This window comes from Mercenaria mercenaria, unplaced genomic scaffold (assembly GCF_021730395.1).
Source record: "Mercenaria mercenaria strain notata unplaced genomic scaffold, MADL_Memer_1 contig_3094, whole genome shotgun sequence".
Lineage (NCBI taxonomy): Eukaryota > Metazoa > Mollusca > Bivalvia > Venerida > Veneridae > Mercenaria > Mercenaria mercenaria.
The window spans coordinates 9,063-29,175 of NW_026461202.1; the positions used below are offsets into that span (position 1 = coordinate 9,063).

Genomic DNA, 20,113 nt, shown 5'->3' on the forward strand with positions numbered 1-20,113 from the left:
TCATCATTTTGACATTTGAAACATGTAGCTCATATTACTCAGGTGAGCGATCCAGGGTCATCATGACCCTCTTGTTCTGTTATACGAAAACAACGTCAATATTGTTCCATAAAAAAACTGGAGTTTGAGTAGGCTGAACTTTGCACTTTTTTTAGACTTATACAGTACCCTACCTGAGTTAGAACCTCACAAACTGTGTAATTCGCCGCTTAAGCATTTTCGAATCTTGCTTTTAAAGATGAGTAGATAATTTCTTCAATTAACCTTTCATCAATGTACAAGAACATAGGGATTGAGAAATGTGCCCTAATATAAGATGTAGGTTGTAGGTTTAAAGTGTGATAAATGTAACTGGACAGCTTAAAACCAAAGGGAAGCATTTACAGATGAAATAATACCCTGCCCATTGAAAACCAAGGAAATGATAATAGACTTTGTGCATTTTTACATGATCAAATCCAGAACGATCATCACACAAAGCGAAATATGCATTGTTCTTTACGACCCTTGGAATATCTTTTAAAGTGTCTAGAGAAAAAGGTTTGTCCACAATCCAATTATTAAGGTACATCAGGTTGATACACAGGCGTGGTTTTGTAGTAGGTTCGACCATTAGCGGTGCTACTATGTATGGTGGCCCGTCAACACCTACTTTACCCACACATGCTATAGATCCATTACATACTCTATTATGCACTGTGTTAGAAATGAAATTGACGGAGTCCTTACATTTGTTTGAATTCTAAAACACCCGAGGAGGTGGAAATTCATAATCATACTCTTTACCGCAAAATATTCCTTTAACCTTGTCAAAGATCCAATTTTTAGAAGAACTTCCATTGCTGAGTGATGGTAGGATGTCATCCAAGGTGCGCATTGGGTAATGTGGATGAATGATCGCCTTCTTTAGATCATGTGGATCAATGCATATTCCAGGCTTTTTATTCGGGCGTTCGCAAACTACCATTGAGTTTACCCATGATGTAGGTTCATTGACCTTAGTTATGACCCCTATCTTATGGTAGCCTTTGGCATTGCATAAAATATCAGCCAAATAAACCCGCCCACTAAGTATATTAGTATTTGCCCTTTAACTTTTCTATAGACATTAGAAACATCCCCGGTCGCTTCACTCCTGTAGATGTTTCTAATGCCTATAGAACAGTAAGAATGAACACTAATTTAATGTAGTAATCTAGCAGACAGCAGTAATCTGATCTCGTGTAAACACAGAGTCCGTCTGCTCTTCAGCATGCAGTATGTAAATGAATGAAAAATGAATGAAAATAACTTACTAAAGTACTCTGTTCTTTGGTGAATGTTTAATATTTTTATAATAACTTTCAATAATCCATTTTAATTATTTATTTGTCTTAGTCTCTGTCTTCTTGGAGGATTGAAAATTGAATATATATTTTTTCCAAATATTGTTTCTGTATTTATATGAAAGTTCTTTATAGTTTTTCTTCCCTTGCTGTCTTCTTGGTGCTCTTTGATCTGGTGGATTCCAAAGTGAAGTAAATTCCCTGTCTACATTTTCATTCCAGTATATATAGCACTGCTAAATCTGATCTTGCTTTATATTCTTTATCACTGAAAGAAAATGTTCATCACAGTTATTAAAGCTTTCTACATAGCATGTATCCTTGCCTAAAATATAATCGTTAGCTGATTTGAAAGAAATGAATTTTAGATAGTTGTTCTTCCACCTTAGGATTTGTTATAACCATCCTCAAAGGCTCATACTGAGTGTCATGTTTGCATCTTGAACTAGAGTGACAGTCAATGTGTGTGATCGTTTTTGTAATGTGACAATGTTTGATAGATATTTCTCAAGTTTTCTGCACTATTCTCACAGTTTTGTATGGCCCAGTGACAGTGTGATGCTATTAGCTCAACTTTGTCAGAAAGCTGCTCAAACCAAGTGTTCTCCTCTTTATATTTGGGTCCTGATGATATGAAACTCAGTTTGTTTTTGATTGATTTAATTCCATGCCAAACATAATTCTGATTGGTTGTTGAATATGTTTCTTTGACATATTTATTCAACAGGGCTCCGGAAATTTTGAGAACTCAATCGGTACTAAACGAAAATCATGACATCGGCGCTACCCCATCCACCGCATTACCAATATTCCATATTTGTAAAACATGACAGAGTAAAGAAATAAGCATGTCGTGCATTAAGAATGATTTACTGGTCACCGCGAGTTACCATACAATGAAGACAGTTATTCAGTGTTATATGTGATTGTTACTTTGTTTAAATTAGAAAATACTTACATGTACAGGGATAAATTTGCCAAGGCATTGACACCGTGTACCTAACTAGTCTAAAAGCCAACGCACGTGACTTCCCTACAGTATTCACGGCAGATACTTTGTGAAGTTTCCTCATTAAAAAAATACAATGCGTCAAAGTGACATATTCTCTACCAAACATCTTCAGTATTTTAAGAATACTCTGTCGCGGACTAAATGTGTATGTTATGGGAACGCTGAGATCAAATTTCTGGCCTGTATAGTACCAAAAGGTCATGCGGGTTGCCCACAGATATTTCATTACACTTGTGGTGTTGTACATCAGTAAGCAACTACATTTTATAAAGTTATATGTTCCGATGTAAACAAAATTTCATTTTGAAATTTTTTTTTAAAAGACTGATTTGAAAAACAGTGCCACTCCAGTTTTCTTTATCCTCCATTCTTTTCTCTTTCTTTTTTTAGCTCACCTGTCACATAGTGACAAGGTGAGCTTTTGTGATCACCCTTTGTCCGTCGTGTGTCCATGCGTCCGTCCGTCAACAATTTCTTGTCTGCACGATAGTGGTTTCATTTATGATTTTATTTTAACCAAACTTGCACACAACTTGTATCACCATAAGATCTCGGTTCCTTTCTTGAACTGGCCAGATCCCATTATGGGTTCTAGAGTTATGGCCCCTGAAAGGGCCGAAATCAGCTATTTTGACCTTGTCTGCACAATAGCAGCTTTATTTATGATTTGATTTTTACCAAACTGGCACACAACTTTTATCACCATAAGATCTTGGTTCCTTTTTTGAACTGGCCAGATTCCTTTATGGGTTCCAGAGTTATGGCCCCTGAAAGGACCAGAATTAGCTATTTTGCCCTTGTCTGCACAATAGCGGCTTCATTTATGATTTGAATTTAATCAAACTTGCACAAAACTTGTGTTGCCATAAGATCTCAGTTCCTTTGTTGAACCGGCCAGATCCCCTAATGGGTTCCGGAGTTATGGCCCCTGAAAGGGCCAAAATTAGCTATTTTGACCTTGTCTGCACAATAGCAACTTCATTTATGATTTGATATTAACCAAACTTGCACACAACTTGTATCACCACAAGATCTTGGTTCCTTTCTTAAACTGGCCAGATTCCATCATGGGTTCCAAAGTTATGACCCCTTAAATGTCCAAAATTGGCTATTTTGGCTTTTGCAGCCATATAGAGAATTCATTTATGGTTTATTTGATACAAACTTCCAAAATATTTTCAACAACAATAAATCTTGGATTCCATGACAAATCAGATCCAATCGTAGTTTCCAGAGTTATTTTATATCTGATTACCTCCCCTGATTGTAGTCAAAATGGATTTATATCAGTAAGTACTTACAGGACTTATTTGAAATTTCATTATTGTCATTAGTTGGACCGAGCCAATCAGGGTAGATAAGTATGGACTGATTTTATGTCAAATTACCTCCCTTTATTTCAAATTAAAATGGGTATATCTCCGTAACTAATGAAGATACTGATCTGAAATTTCATTTATGTCAACAGATTTATTTGGCAGATCCTTCTTTTGTTAACTTACAATAATTTTCTTTTGAATTACTTCCCTTTTACGTTACTATAAATAGCCGATTTTTAGTAACTTTTTCATTATTGGCCGTAGGGAAAAACTGAGACCACTTTTCTGTGGTACAACATGGATGGTACCTCCAATTTTTAGGTGTATTTTGACATATCTGTACCTTATAAGAATTTTGTTTTTCTTTTTGGTTAAATTTCTTTCCTTTGTTGTTCCTGTCCTTTGGACTTAGATATTTTTTCTGAGGACCTTCTTGTCCTCAAGTGCAATGATAACAGGTGAGCGATATAGGGCCACCATGGCCCTCTTGTTTTTTTTGTACAGTTGGGTTGCAAAGACGATTTTCTGTACTTGCTTCAACTGGAGGCCCAACAAATGAATCATGTAATTTTTATAAATCAATTAATGAAAACTATTTATATAGGTTTCCTGTGTGATGTCTCATTAATGCAGTGACAGTTAGTTTTAAGCTCACCTGAGCAATGCTCAGGTGAGTTTTTCTGATCGCTCGATGTCCGGCGTCCGTCGTCCGTCGTCTGGCGTCTGGCGTCCGTCGTCCGTCAACATTTAGCTTGTGTATGCGATAGAGGCTGTATTTTTAGCCCACCATCATCAGATGGTGGGCTATTCAAATCAGTCTGCGTCCGTGGTCCGTCGTCCTTCCGTCCGTCCGTACGTCCGTCCGTCAGTCCGTCCGTCCTTCCGTCCGTTAACAATTTCTCGTTATCGCATCTCCTCAGAAACTACCTGGGGGATTTTGACCAAACTTTGTCAGAATGATGTATTGGTACCCTAGTTGTGTCCCCCTGAAAATCAGACTGGTTCAACAATTTTTTAGTAAGTTATGGCCCTTTGTTTATTTCTATAATTTACATAGATTTATATAGGGAAAAACTTTGAAAATCTTCTTGTCCAAAACCACAGAGCCTAGGGCTTTGATATTTGGTATGAAGCATCATCTAGTGGTCCTCTACCAAGATGATTCAAAATATTTCCTTGGGGTCTAATACGGCCCCGCCCCAGGGGTCACATGGTTTATATAGACTTATATAGGGAAAAACTTTGAAAAACCTCTTGTTCAAAACCATAGGGCCTAGGGCTTTGATATTTTGTATATGACATCATCTAGTGGTCTTCTACTAAGATTGTTCAAATTATCCCCCTAGGGTCAAATATGGCTCCGCCCCGGGGGTCACATGGTTTACATAGACTTACATAGGGAAAAACGTTGAAAATCTTCTTGTCCAAACCACAAAGGCTATGGCTTTGGCATTTGTAATGTAGCATCATCTAGTGGTTCTCTACCAAGTTTGTTAAAATTATCCCCCTAGGGTCAAATATGGCCCCGCCCTGGGGGGTCACATGGTTCATATAGACTTATATAGGGAAAAGATTTTAAAATCTTCTTGTCAATAACCTACAACATTCAAATTTGGACCACATGTATGGTTTTGAGTGGCAAGATGAACCTTGACATGAGTTGACCTTGATTTTGACCTAGTGACCTACTTTCACATTTCTGTAGCTACAGCCTTCAAATTTGGACCACTTGCATAGTTTTGTGCACTGAAAAAAACTTTGACCTTGACTTTGACCTAGTGACATACTTTCACATTTTTGAAGGTACAGGCTTCAAATTTGGACCACATGCATAGTTTTGTGTTCTGAATTGGAATTTGACCTTGATTTTGACCTAGTGACCTACTTTCACATTTCTCAAGCTACAGCCTTCAAATTTGGACCACATGCATAGTTTTGTATACTGAAATGAACTTTGATCTTGAGATTGACCTAGTGACCTACTTTCACATTTTTGAAGGTACAGGCTTCAAATTTGGAACACATGCATAGTTCTGTGTTCTGAAATAAAATTTGACCTTGATTTTGACCTAGTGACCTACTTTCACATTTCTCGAGCTACAGCCTTCAAATTTGGACCACATGCATAGTTTTGTGTACCGAAATGAACTTTGACCTTAAGATTGACCTAGTGACCTACTTTCACATTTCTGTAGCTACAGGCTTCAAATTTAGACCACATGCATAGGATTGTGTACCGAAACAAACTTTGACCTTGACATTGACCTAGTGACCTACTTCCACATTTTTGAAGGTACAGGCTTTAAATTTGGACCACATGCATAAATTTGTGTTCTGAAGTGTAATTTGACCTTGATTTTGACCTAGTGACCTACTTTCACATTTCGTCCTTGAAATTGATCTAGTGACCTACTTTCACATTTCTCAAGCTACAGCTTTCGAATTTGGACCACATGCAAAGTGTTGTGTACGGAAATGAAAGTTGACCTTGAGCTAGTCAGTAAGTCTTGAAATTTGGAACACTCAAAAATGGCACATTGGTGGGCTCCAAGATCACTCTGTGATCTCTTGTTAAATTAATCTTCATGAATATTGGTCAGAATGATAACCTTGATAAAATCTAGGCTGAGTTCGAAAATGGGTCATCTCGGGTCAAAAACTAGGTCACTAGGTCAAATCAAAGAAAAACCTTGTGTATGCGATAGAGGCTGTATTTTTTAATCAATCTTCATGAATTTCCGTCAGAATGATAACCTTGATGAAATCTAGGCCGAGTTCGAAAATGGGTCATCTCGGGTCAAAAACTAGGTCACTAGGTCAAATCAAAGAAAAACCTTGTGTATGCGATAGAGGCTGTATTTTTCAATCAATCTTCATGAATTTTAGTCAGAATGATAACCTTGATGAAATCTAGGCCGAGCTTGAAAATGGGTCATCTCGGGTCAAAAACTAGGTCACTAGGTCAAATCAAAGAAAAACCTTGTGTATGCAATAGAGGCTGAATTTTTCAATTGATCTTCATGAATATTGGTCAGAATGATTGCCTTGATGAAATCTAGGCCGAGTTCGAAAATGGGTCATCTCGGTCAAAAACTAGGTCACTAGTTCAAATCAAAGAAAAACCTTATGTATGCGATAGAGGCTGTATTTTTCAATTATTCTTCATGAATATTGGTCAGAATGATAACCTTGATGAAATCTAGGCTGAGTTCGAAAATGGGTCATCTCGGGTCAAAAACTAGGTCACTAGGTCAAATCAAAGAAAAACCTTGTGTATGCGATAGAGGCTGTATTTTTCAATTGATCTTCATGAATATTGGTCAGAATGATTGCCTTGATGAAATCTAGGCCGAGTTCGAAAATGGGTCATCTCGGGTCAAAAACTAGGTCACTAGGTCAAATCAAAGAAAAACCTTGTGTATGCGATAGAGGCTGTATTTTTCAATTGATCTTCATGAATTTTTGTCAGAATGATTACCTTGATGAAATCTAGGCAAAGTTCAAAAATGAGTCATCTCGGGTTAAAAACTAGGTCACTAGGTCAAATCAAGGAAAAACCTTGTGTATGCGATAGAGGCTGAATTTTTCAACTGATCTTCATGAAATTTAGCCAGAATGATTACCTTGATAAAATCTAGGCCGAGTTCGAAAATGTGTCATCTGGGGTCAAAAACTAGGTCACTAGGTCAAATCGAAGAAAAACATTGTGTATGCAATAGAGGATGTAGTTTTCAATTGATCTTCATGAAATTTGGTCTGAGTGATTGCCTTGATGAAATCTAGGTCGAGTTTGAATATGGGTTATCTGAGGTCAAAAACTAGGTCACTAGGTCAAATTAAAGAAAAATCTTGTGTATGCGATAGACTGTTTTTTTCAATTGATTTTTAGCTCACCTGTCACATAGTGACAAGGTGAGCTTTTGTGATCACGCAGCGTCCGTCGTCCGTGCGTGCGTGCGTCCGTGCGTGTGTAAACTTTTGCTTGTGACCACTCTAGAGGTCACATTTTTTGTGGGATCTTTATGAAAGTTGGTCAGAATGTTCATCTTGATGATATCTAGGTCAAGTTCGAAACTGGGTCACGTGCCATCAAAAACTAGGTCAGTAGGTCTAAAAGTAGAAAAACCTTGTGACCTCTCTAGAGGCCATATATTTCACAAGATCTTCATGAAAATTGTTCAGAATGTTCATCTTGATGATATCTAGGTCAAGTTCGAAACTGGGTCACGTGGGGTCAAAAACTAGGTCAGTAGGTCTAAAAATAGAAAAACCTTGTGACCTCTCTAGAGGCCATATATTTCATAAGATCTTCATGAAAATTGGTCAGAACGTTCACCTTGATGATATCTAGGTCAGGTTCAAAACTGGGTCACGTGCCTTCAAAAACTAGGTCAGTAGGTCAAATAATAGAAAAACCTTGTGACCTCTCTAAAGGCCATATTTTTCATGGGATCTGTATGAAAGTTGGTCTGAATGTTCATCTTGATTTTATCTAGGTCAATTTCGAAACTGGGTCACATGCGATCAAAGACTAGGTCAGTAGGTCTAAAAATAGAAAAACCTTGTGACCTCTCTAGAGGCCATATATTTCATGAGATCTTCATGAAAATGGGTCAGAATGTTCACCTTGATGATATCTAGGTCAAGTTTGAAAGTGGGTCACGTGCCTTCAGAAACTAGGTCAGTAGGTCAAATAATAGAAAAACCTTGTGACCTCTCTAGAGGCTATATTTTTCATGGGATCTGTATGAAAGTTGGTCTGAATGTTCATCTTGATGATATCTAGGTCAAGTTCGAAAGTGGGTCACGTGCCATCAAAAACTAGGTCAGTAGGTCAAATAATAGATAAAAAATTTGTGACCTCTCTAAAGGCCATATTTTTCATGGGATCTGTATGAAAGTTGGTCTGAATGTTCATCTTGATGATATCTTGGTCCAGTTCGAAACAGGGTCATGTGCGGTCAAAAGCTAGGTCAGTAGGTCTAAAAATAGAAAAACCTTGTGACCTCTCTAGAGGCCATACTTGTGAATGGATCTTCATGAAAATTGGTCAGAATGCTCATCTTGATGATATCTAGGTCAAGTTCAAAAGTGGGTCACGTGCCTTCAAAAACTAGGTCAGTAGGTCAAATAATGAAAAAACGTTGTGACCTCTCTAGAGGTCATATTTTTCATGGGATCTGTATGAAAGTTGGTCTGAATGTTTATCTTGATGATATATAGGTCAATTTGAAACTGGGTCAACTGCAATTAAAAACTAGGTCAGTAGGTCTTGAAATATAAAAACCTTGTGACCTCTCTAGAGGCCATACCCTTGAATGGATCTTCATGAAAATTGGTCAGAATGTTCACCTTGATGATATCTAGGTCAAGTTTGAAACTGGGTCACATGCCTTAAAAAACTAGGTCAGTAGGTCAAATAATAAAAAAACCTTGTGACCTCTCTAGAGGCCATACTTTTCATGGGATCTGTATGAAAGTTGGTCAGAATGTTCATCTTGATGATATCTAGATCAAGTAACTGGGTCAACTGCAGTCAAAAACTAGGTCAGTAGGTCTAAAATTTTTAAAATCTTTTGACCTCTCTAGAGGCCATATTTTTCAATGGATCTTCATGAAAATTGATCTGAATGTTCATCTTGATGATATCTAGGTCAGTTTCGAAACTGGGTCACGTGCGGTCAAAAACTAGGCCAGTAGGTATAAAAATAGAAAAACCTTGTGACCTCTCTAGAGGCCATATTTTTCATGAGATCTTCATGAAAATTAGTGAGAATGTTCACCTTGATGATATCTAGGTAAAGTTCAAAACAGGGTCACGTACCTTCGAATACTAGGTCAATAGGTCAAATAATAGAAAAACCTTGTGACCTCTCTAGAGACCATATTTTTCAATGGATCTTCATGAAAATTGGTCAGAATTTTCATCTTGATAATATCTAGGTCAAGTTCAAAACTGGGTCACATGAGCTCAAAAACTAGGTCACTATATCAAATAATAGAAAAAACGACGTCATACTCAAAACTGGGTCATGTGGGAAGAGGTGAGCGATTCAGGACCATCATGGTCCTCTTGTTATGAAATTTGGTCAGGATGATTGCCTTAATGAAATCTAGGTCGAATTTGAATATGGGTCATCTAAGTTCAAAAACTAGGTCACTTGGTCAAATCAAAGAAAAAACTTGTGTATGCGATAGAGGCTGTATTTTTCAATTTATCTTCATGAATTTTGGTCAGAATGATTGCCTTGATAAAATCTAGGTCGAGTTTGAACATGGGTCATCTAGGGTCAAAAACTGTGTCATATCTAAGAAAATGCTTGTTTTATAGCAAGAGACCAATTTTTTGGTCCAATCTTAATGAAAATTGGTCCGAATATTTGTTTCCATGAAATCACTAGGTCAAACATGTTTTACACTGTTATGGTGTGTTTCTTAGGTGAGCGCCCTAGGGCCATCTTGGCCCTCTTGTTTTACTTGTGATTAATCATAGCCTTTTGAAATAAACCATCCATCGGATTCTAAATAAAAGAAGTGGATCCCCATTAAAAGTATTTGGATCCAGTCAGAAACATTTGGAAACAGTCAAAAATGTTTAATACATTGCAGTAGGGTGTCTGCAAACATTAAAGGATGTGCTGCGCTAGCACTGATGGCATCACATGCTAATAACAGACTGATTATCAAGGTGACAATAAGACTGTTTGACACATTTATTGATTATCTGAGGGTGCGACCAACAATTTCCTGCTTGGCAGGTGATTGTGTATTGAGATTTCAGACTGAAATTTATACTTTACTCCATTTTAACGGACCAATTTTTTAGCTCACCTGAGCACAAAGTGCTCAAAGGTGAGCTTTTGTGATCACCCTGTGTCCGTCGCCCTTCATCGTCTGTCCGTCAACAATTTGACTGTTAACACTCAGAGGTCACAATTTTGGCCCAGTCTTAATGAAACTTGGTCAGAATGTTACTCTCAATAAAATCTCAGACGAGTTAGATATTGGGTCATCGGGGTCAAAAACTAGGTCACAAGGTCAAATCCAAGGAAAAGCTTGTTAACACTCTAAAGGTCACAATTTTGGCCCAATCTTAATGAAACTTTGTCAGAATGTTACCCTCACTAAAATCTTGGATGAGTTCGATATTGGGTCATCTGGGGTCAAAAACTAGGTCACCAGGTCAAATCAAAGGAAAAGCTTGTTAACACTCCAGAGGTCACAATTTTGGCCCAATGTTCATGAAACTTAGTCAGAATGTTACCTTCAATAAAATATTGGACGGGTTCTTTATTGGGTCATCTGGGGTCAAAAACTAGATCACCAGGTCAAATCAAAGAAAATCTTGTTAACACTGTAGAGGCCACATTTATGACTGTATCTTCATGAAACTTCGTCAGAATGTTAATCTTGATGATCTTTAGGATCAATATGAATCTGGGTCATGTAGGGTCAAAAACTAGGTCACCATGTCAAATCAAAGGAAAAGCTAGTTAACACTTCAGAGGCCACATTTATGACTGTATCTTAATGAAACTTGGTCAGAATGTTAATCTTGATGATCTTTAGGTCAAATTCAAATCTGGGTCAGGTGGGGTGAAAAACGAGGTCACAAGGTCAGATCAAAGGAAAAGTTTGTTAACACTGTAGAGGCCACATTTATGACTGTATGTTCATGAAACTTATTCAGAAAAAGGCATTTTAGAGCATGTACATGAAGGAACAGAACTTTCTGATGTAAACCCCTTTTTTACACATCACTTTTCATACATTGTAATACAATGCTCACTCTCTGCAGCAACCCTCTGAACAACAATCGTTTTCCTGCAACAACAACTGCTACTGACTCCAAAATGTGCTGTTTTCTTTATTTTACCTCTCAACAACAACTCCCTTCAAACAACAACAAAATTTCCCATCTCCCATATGGTCAATGGGTGTTGTTGTACAGATGGAGCACTAAAGTTCTATTAATAAAAAGGGTAATCACCTTTGAAGTTGTTGTGGTGAAATGAAACACAATGTCAAAATATATTGTTACACACAGACTTGTACATAATATGTAAATTAAGCAGTTGATGCTTCAAGAGAAACCACAGTCATGGAATAAAATCATTGTATGCTATATGATTATAAAGAAATATAAGAAAGACATTTAGGCTGAGGAAAATTGACCTTGATTCTAAAACAAACGAATGACAATACTCATTACTCACTCATAATTGCTCCTATACCAAGGTGAGCATCTGTAACTACTTCCTTCACTTCTACCCTTTCATTTCCCAGCTCAGCCATTCCTTTTTCAACGCCTAGTTTTTCCATATTAACAGATTTTCTGTCTGTTACTCTTTTGTCAAGAGTTTTGATGGTCATTATAGATTTAGTCCTTTCTTCCATCAGAGTGTACAAACAAAACTGGGATCTGTGCCCTGGCGAGTCGTTTCGGCCATCACCTGTTTGATATATAGAAAATTATCTTACTCTTTTTATCTGTTACATGTTGTAACTATTACCATTTTAATGGCTTGTCTGACAGTTATACAAACTGTTGAAGGAACAACAACTGTCTGAAGGAACAAAGCCATTATCTTCTATTGACTGGCACTAAGTGTTTTAGTACATGACATCAGAAATAAAATCAAAAGTGTTTAATCAACATAATATATTCAACAGCTCTAATTTTGATTGGAAATTTTATAAGTACAAATGTAATAATATCATAAACAAAAGACTGAACATTTTAAGAGGCATAATGTAAATAAATCTAAAATTAGTTTATAGAAACATTATAACTGCTTGTTTCAGGATAGCAAATGAAAAAAAAGGTATATGTAATCAGACTTAGTAGTTATAAAGAGGAATATATAATAAAAATACGTAATACAACAACTTCTTGTCCTCTAACTTTATCAATAATGCCCTGCTGATGCACCTGCCAGTACTGGTCAATAGTGGGCACAAGATATGTAGACTGGATTCTGTGAAACTGGTCTGATGATGAAAATCTAAGATTCAACATCTTAGCCCACAAACACAGCTACCCGTAGTTGTTTCCTGATGCCAGTATGGAACCACACACTAAGAAATCTTCACTATTGAGGCGTTTGTTCAAGATTGGCTGGGAACACCACTCCTTGCTAACATGACCATTGCTACATACCTACATATAATAATATAACAGTAATAAATTCATAATATTGTAAACCAAAGGAAGATGGTGAAAAGCGCATCTCTCCCTCAACTGCCTTATCATATAAATAGTAAGTCAGTCTTTATTATGCCCCCCTTGAAGAAGGAGGGGTATATTGTTTTGTAGATGTCGGTCGGTAGGTCAGTCGGTCTGTCGGTCGGTCGGAATGAAGACCAATCTGTTTCTGGATGATAACTCAAGAACGTTTGGGCCTAGGATCATGAAAGTTGATAGGGAGGTTGGTCATTACTAGCAGATGACCCCTATTGATTTTGAGGTCTGTATGTTAAAGGTCAAGGTCACAGTGACCCTGAATAGTAAAACGGTTTCCGGATGATAACTCAAGAACACTTGGGCCTAGGATCATGGAAGTTGATAGGGAGGTTGGTCATGACCAGCAGATGACCCCTATTGATTTTGAGGTCAGTATGTAAAAGGTCAAGGTCACTGTGACCCTGAACAGTTTAACGGTTTCCGGATGATAACTCAAGAACGCTTAGGCCTAGGGTCACGAAAGTTGATAGGGAGGTTGGTCATGACCAGCAGATGACCCCAATTGATTTTGAGGTCAGTATGTCACAGGTCAAGGTCACAGTGACCAGGAACAGTAAAATGGTTTCCAGGCAATAACTCAAGAACGCTTGAGCCTAGTGTCGGGAAAATTGATAGTTAGGTTGGCCATGACCAGCAGATGACCCCTATTGATTTTGAGGTTATTAGGTCAAAGGTCAAGGTCACATTGGCCAGGAACAGTTAAACGGTTTCTGATCTTCTTGTCCAAAACTATAGGGCCTAGGACTCTGATATTTTGTATGTAGCAAAATCTAGTGGTCCTCTACCAAGATTGTTCAGATTATTTCCCTGGGGTCAAATATGGTCTCTCCCCGAGGGCCATATGGTTTATATAGACTTATATAGGAAAAAACTTTGAAAAATCTCTTGTCCAAAACCACAGGGCCTAGGGCTTTGATATTTTGTATATGACATCATCTAGTGGTCCTCTACTAAGGCATAAAAAAATATGTTTCCTGTAACATGCTGAAAAAAGAGAGGGTCGATAGGTAGGGATTTTTTTTTTTTTTTTTTTTTTTTTTTTTTTTTGTGTTTGTCGGAACATTTCAATGTTGTATTTCAGGTGACTGAACTATCTAAGCCCATAAAAGAATTTTTATGAATAGATCTATATAGATCCAAACAAAACTTTTGATATATAAAACTTGAGTGAAAATGTGAATCAAATAACATTTAGACAATTTATTTTTGTTAAATAACTGAACATGAAAACAATTATGACAGAGACATGACAAAAATGTGACTAGACCTGACAGTAACCAATACTCAAATAATTCTCTGACTAGAATCGAGCAGTATCAGATTAAAACTGACTGACTAACTTTATCACTTTAAACTCAACAAACAGCAAAACTAGTATCAGTAAACCATATGGACATGACAAAAATGTGACTAGAACTGACATTAATCAATACTAAAATAATTCTTAGACTAGAATCAAGCAATATCAGAATAAAACTGTCTGACTAGTCAAAAAGGTAACTTTATCACTTTAAACTCAACAAACAGCAAAACTAGTATCAGTAAACCATATGGACATGACAAAAATGTGACCAGAACTGACATTAATCAATACTAAAATAATTCTTAGACTAGAATCAAGCAATATCAGAATAAAACTGACTGACTAGTAAAAAGGTAACTTTTTCATTTTTTAAACTCAACAAGCAACAAAACTAGTACCATCAATTAAAAGCTTGTATGTTTGGAGGAGGTGCAAACATTTATTTATCTTTAGGCTTATCAAGTCCTGTCTTGTATGGTCTCTGGCAGATCGGTTTGTTTCCTGCAGCCACACACTCAGGGCAGATAGGTAAAACAGTTTTGTACTGTTTCTTTAAATCGGAACTGATCTCTGCTTCTGGGGTAGCACAGAAACAACACAAGTCTTTCCTAGCAACTTCAGAACTGTAAAATGCTAGTTCAACTGGGTCAATACATGACAGTTGTGTTCTCATATAGATGACTCCATGAAGTTTGTTTGCTGGTGTGGTGATGTATGATCCGCATGTGTAGTCGAATTCAGATAGCTGAAGCGAAACCTGAACCATCTGCCTTTCAGTGAGTTTATGCTTGCTGTAAATGACACGGGGTTTGCGGCACTCACAACAGTCAGTGACCGATCGAGCATTCTGTGCAGTAAATATACTTGCATCATGATGTATGGGCTCGTCTGTATTTCTTTGTAGAGACAATGGAGCACTCCTCAGATTACCCTTTGGTTTTTTTGTTACTTTGCTTTCAGCTATTGGAGTCTTACGATATGTTGGACGATCCTCCTCTGTTGTGTCTTGATCTTTCATATCAGAGTATGTTTTGTAATGTTCTCCATCAAGGATGGGATCAGGCAGCCAGGTAAGGTTACAGCGATCAACTGTGGGTGGAATACAACAGTTTTCATCGTTGCATTTTCTGATCTGGAATGTGTAGTGGCGCTGCCTGCAATGTGTTTCAAGGTAAGCCTGGTAAGATCTGATTGTCTTTGTGTGGGTTTTCTGTAGTTTTGTGAGATCCATTTCTGGAAAGAGTTCTCTCAAATGGCGCTGCAGTATACTGATATTCTCATCTGAAACAGGATCAAAAGTTCTAAAAGGAATGTCTTTCAGTTTCAGCCTTTGGAATCGCTCCTCCACCTTTTTCTGCACAGGACCTATTGAGGCTTCCCAAACTGGCTTCAGATCCGGGTGTTTTCCAACGTGTTCTCTAATCTGTGCCATACTATTGCAGGATTTAAACTTTGCATCATCATCTCCTCTTTCAAGTGCACAGTTCTGCAGCCCCAAGTTGAGAATACTCATGATACGTTCAGCCGGGTTTACCCAACTGTGTCCTGGTGCGCAGCGTCCTAGAATTAACATATCTAGGTTCATCTCCTTAAATATGCAGATTGCAGCACATTTAACAGATTCCAAAGTGTTACGCTGATCTGTGCCACCATCAGAAAAACGCAAAAATACTTTTGGTAATGGGTCACGCTTTGCAAGTATGTCACACACAATGGCAGCATGGCGAAATGGGTTAGAACTTTGGAAGACACTGTCATTTACCACCACATTAACCTGTCCACGAACAAATGACTTTTCAATACTCATTGGAACTTCACATTCAAGATAAACAGAAGGGCATAAACTTGATTTTGTCATATCATGGTCCAATGCCTCCAAAGTCTCTGAAACTGGAGCTAATGTCTTCTTGCCACGAACACCAGTAGATATGAACACACCTGGGTCTCCGACTGGGACTTTAGCTTTGTCGTCACAACACATCATAATGGCATCTGGTCCTAGTTCAATGGCTTTTGACTTGAAGTACTTGAACTGTGCGGCACAATAGTGTTGATCAGGGTGCTGAACTCATAGCTGTCGCCTCTGTATCTTGTACTGGACAGATAGACGACTTGTAAAATTCAATGCTGCATGAGTGTATGGATTGCGTGGTGTGAATTGAAGACGCACAAGACTTTTAGATGGTACCAGGGTCCCTTCTGGACATTTTTCAGCAGCTTGCCCAATTAAATCACCAAGGGATATCCAGTGGCTCAAATGTGAAACCCCATGCCGCCTTTCATCTGCTGCAGTTACGTCCTCCACAACCTCCTCCAGTTTTTCAAAGAAGACATCAAATTTGTCTGATGGACGGCCAGTGTTAAGTTCTCTCAGATCAGCAACAAGGCCAGATTCACCTAGTGAAATCAATTTTATTCTTTGCTGCATTTCAGGGTTTGTGGCAACAGATGCATCCAGGGCCAGTTCTTTGTACACAAAATCAAGAACTCCTGGCTGAATTTTAGCAATGAGATTCATTTTTTGTCTAAACTCTCTTTTCATTGCCCTTGTATGGTACTCTGGTAACTTGTCATTAATCTGAGCAATGACTCTGACAGGGTGAATATGGGCATCATTATCAGACCTGTTCTCTGGAACTTTAGCTACAAACATAATTGTAGATACACCTCCTCCCGGACAGTATCTATACAGATCAACATTAACAGATAGACTTAAGTTATCAAAGAACCTTTTCATTTGCATTCTATTTTCAAAGGGTGTAGTAAGATGTACATTTTCATCAAAGAGTACAGGCTTCAAAAAGTCACAATTTTTTATTTCCTCATCAAACAACTTGTATTTCTCATACACATAAGGAGTTTTGGCCCGAAATTCTACAGAGATGTCATTTCCAACAGTTCTAGGGGGGTTTAACTGACCCTGTCTGAGAGTTTGATTTTTTAATCTATTCTCTAAATACATTTTATAGTGAGCAAAACAGCTTGCAAGATTGTCAATATCTTCCCTGAACTGCTGCCAATGTACATCACTGTGGAAAACAGGCCTTGTTACAATATTCATTGATGCATTTCCATGACTGTCACACAGTTCTTGTGAAAGTGGCTGACTTTTCAGTTTTTTTCTTTTGAAGTCATTATAACCTTGAAATGTTTCAAACAGTTTTGGCACTTCTATGACATCCTTAGACGTTTTAGCCGCATCATTTATGGTAAGATGGTGATTTGTCAGACACCAAAGAGCACTGGTGATCACCTGAAATAGACAAAAGATATTAAATAGGTAAGGGTAGATTTCTTGGAAGCACAGAGCACCAAAAAGACTGTCAGCCTCAGAGCCACACATTTGCAAAGTAGGCCCACAACAAATAGAAGCTGTATAAATGGAAAAATATTACAGACCGGTTGCTTAAAAAATCTAACAAGTACATATTAAATTTATGCCAAATATGGATAGGTGAGGAAGTGGTATAAAGGGGTTAAATGGGTGGGGTGGGGGAGGAAGCCGAAGGGAAAACAAACATCACTGAGCTTTATTTAAGCAATAATTATAGTTTGTTTAGTGTTTACCCTTCTGTTTCGACTATTCCAGGACAAAATTGGAATTCAATGTTTTCAGGTTGTGACTGGGCTGAAACCTAGTCTCTGCATGACTGTAAATATTTAAAGCCATTGAATTTATTTTTATAACAGTCCGGAAAAGAAAAACAGAGTTTATGGCTGGAAAACAAAGTGTTTCGGATCTCAACCCACCTGAACTACATATTCCCCTTCGTCTGAAACACTCCATTTGGGCATTTTGAGGTTCTTCTGTGTCATGAGCTTGACCACATCATTGTATAGCTCATCCTTCCTGTTGTGACTGAAAGCATAAATTTAATACACTCATATTTTATACAAATCATTTCATAAATTTTAATACAAGAATTTATCCAAGCATTTTTTACTTTAAATGGACTTTAATACTATATCTGGACAAAAATTATTATTATTTTATATTAAGGCAGTCTTTTAATAAACCTTTCAGATTCAGACAGAACAATTCTAGACAGTTTGCAAGTAGCAGATTCTTCAAGTAAATGACAACATTCTTTAGAAGAATGATTTTGGCTTCTATAGGGAAATAGCGTAGACTATGACGTATTCCACATGCATTTTGCACAAGCAAGTGATATTTCAGATTGAAAATAAATAAAAAATTCAAATGTCAGATATTTAAAATTGTGTCTTAATTCGCACCAGGTAGTCTTCTGTTTAATGTTGACCTTTTCTCCATCCATGAGGATATTAAAAGCATTCAAGACAGCAGCAGAGCTTTTTCCAGACTCCAAAGGTATTTCATCTGGTTCTTTTGCACACTGGTATGTCACTGCCCTCATGTCCCCAACAGTCCTCAAGTCTGCTAAAACCAGGTCCGGGGACACTTCAAAAGCTCTATCTCCTTCAATGTTAGTCTGAAAAGTTTATAATAAAAACACTACAATATTAATATACATCTTATAATCTTTTGGTTTCATGAATTTATTTGGGAAACTGGTGAATGCCGAATGCACATACAGTCTACAACAATTTTCTAAAGATCTACTATTAAATATTAAACTGGATGATTTATTTTAGAGCTGATATTTTATACTTCGAGGGCTGAGCGCGAAACTATTGTAACTTACATTCTTGAAATTGTTCAGGAGAAGCAAAAAACTGTTTCTTTTTTTTAAAAATTCATTAAATCAGAAGAGTTTCAAGTATACTGTATAAAAATGTTATTCATTTAGATATTGAGAACTGAAACCATGATACTTTTGTTAATTTTTGATGAATTTGGAATAGTGTCACTTACAATACTTTCACACTGAAATTTCAATACAAATGCCAAAAAAATTAAGCGTGAAACAATTGTAACTGACGTTTTTTTTAACAAATATAAAAAATGATATTGTTTTCCATCTCAGTGTCTGAAGTTAAAACAGGAATACTTTTAATGAGTAAAAACAAATTTCAAGGCAAGTCACTTACAATAGTTTTGCACTGAAAATCCAACAATGTGAATCATAAATCTCAGCGCGAAACTATTGTATCTGAATGTTTTTTTTCTTGTTTTCACCCAGATGTAAAGATTTTGAAGGGCTCAAAACAAAATACTTCTGTACTTTAGTTAGGTAACTTAGTGAGTGAGTTGGGTGTTAATTTGCCGTAAAACCCAACTCATTCACTAACTCACTCACTCAGTTAAGTAAGCTAAATTACGCAAATTCTTTCTTAAATTTATGTAGAATTCATATATTTTCATTATACTGTAAAAATGAAAGGAAATTATTTTTGCTGAACATATATTAAATTTTGATAATGTGGCAGTTCACATAAGCACAGTCGACACTGTTTATTTTCAAATACATGTAACAAATAATTACTTTGCAATGTTGCCCCAAGATAATTTTATGATGGATTATCTCTGTACAAACAGCCACATTAACAAAGTCTATTAGAACACTATCTTTTCCAGTGTGTTTTTTAACAACACTGTAAAAGCAAGTGCTAAGGCACCCTTTAGTCTACTATCAACTACAACAATAGTTGGGTTTGTGTGAATCTGGTATGTAGAGGCAAAACGACAAGGAACAATTTCAGCAGTACATAAATTTAATTTAACATTAAAAATTTAAAAACCAGCATCAGTTTATCAAACTTTTAAAACTTTAAAACCAATAACTGCACATCCACATTTATTCAGTTCCTGATTTTGAATGATTTTGATTTAGCCTTTTTTCTACATATAACACTCGAATACATAATTACATGAATTATATTATTTATATATACTATATACTGTATAACTTTATAATGTAAATTCTGTCAAGAATACAGCATGTAATTAACAGGCAGAAAAAAAGTAAATATGAACTGGCAGAAAAAAGT

At 36.9% G+C, this 20,113-nt stretch overlaps 2 protein-coding genes across 3 annotated transcripts; both read right to left on the reverse strand.

Moving 5' to 3' along the window:
* Window positions 1-834: 834 nt before the first annotated feature.
* On the reverse strand, window positions 835-16,187 carry LOC128552728 (uncharacterized). 2 transcript variants are annotated; one of them, XM_053533784.1, is made up of 3 exons: window positions 12,562-16,187; window positions 11,873-12,109; window positions 835-1,593 (listed from the first exon to the last, which is right to left on the reverse strand). In XM_053533784.1, the coding sequence occupies exon 1, from the start codon at window positions 16,185-16,187 to the stop codon at window positions 14,643-14,645; it is 1,545 nt and encodes a 514-aa protein (XP_053389759.1). In that variant the 3' UTR covers window positions 835-1,593; window positions 11,873-12,109; window positions 12,562-14,642. The 2 variants fall into 2 exon arrangements, with proteins under 2 accessions (XP_053389759.1, XP_053389758.1); XM_053533783.1 differs by having other exon boundaries at window positions 836-1,593; window positions 12,534-16,187.
* Window positions 16,188-16,271: 84 nt separating this feature from the next.
* LOC128552729 (uncharacterized) lies at window positions 16,272-18,862 on the reverse strand. The gene is made up of 3 exons (XM_053533785.1): window positions 18,440-18,862; window positions 17,954-18,062; window positions 16,272-17,456 (listed from the first exon to the last, which is right to left on the reverse strand). The coding sequence occupies exons 1-3, from the start codon at window positions 18,577-18,579 to the stop codon at window positions 16,272-16,274; spliced, it is 1,434 nt and encodes a 477-aa protein (XP_053389760.1). The 5' UTR covers window positions 18,580-18,862.
* Between the last annotated feature and the right edge of the window lie 1,251 nt (window positions 18,863-20,113).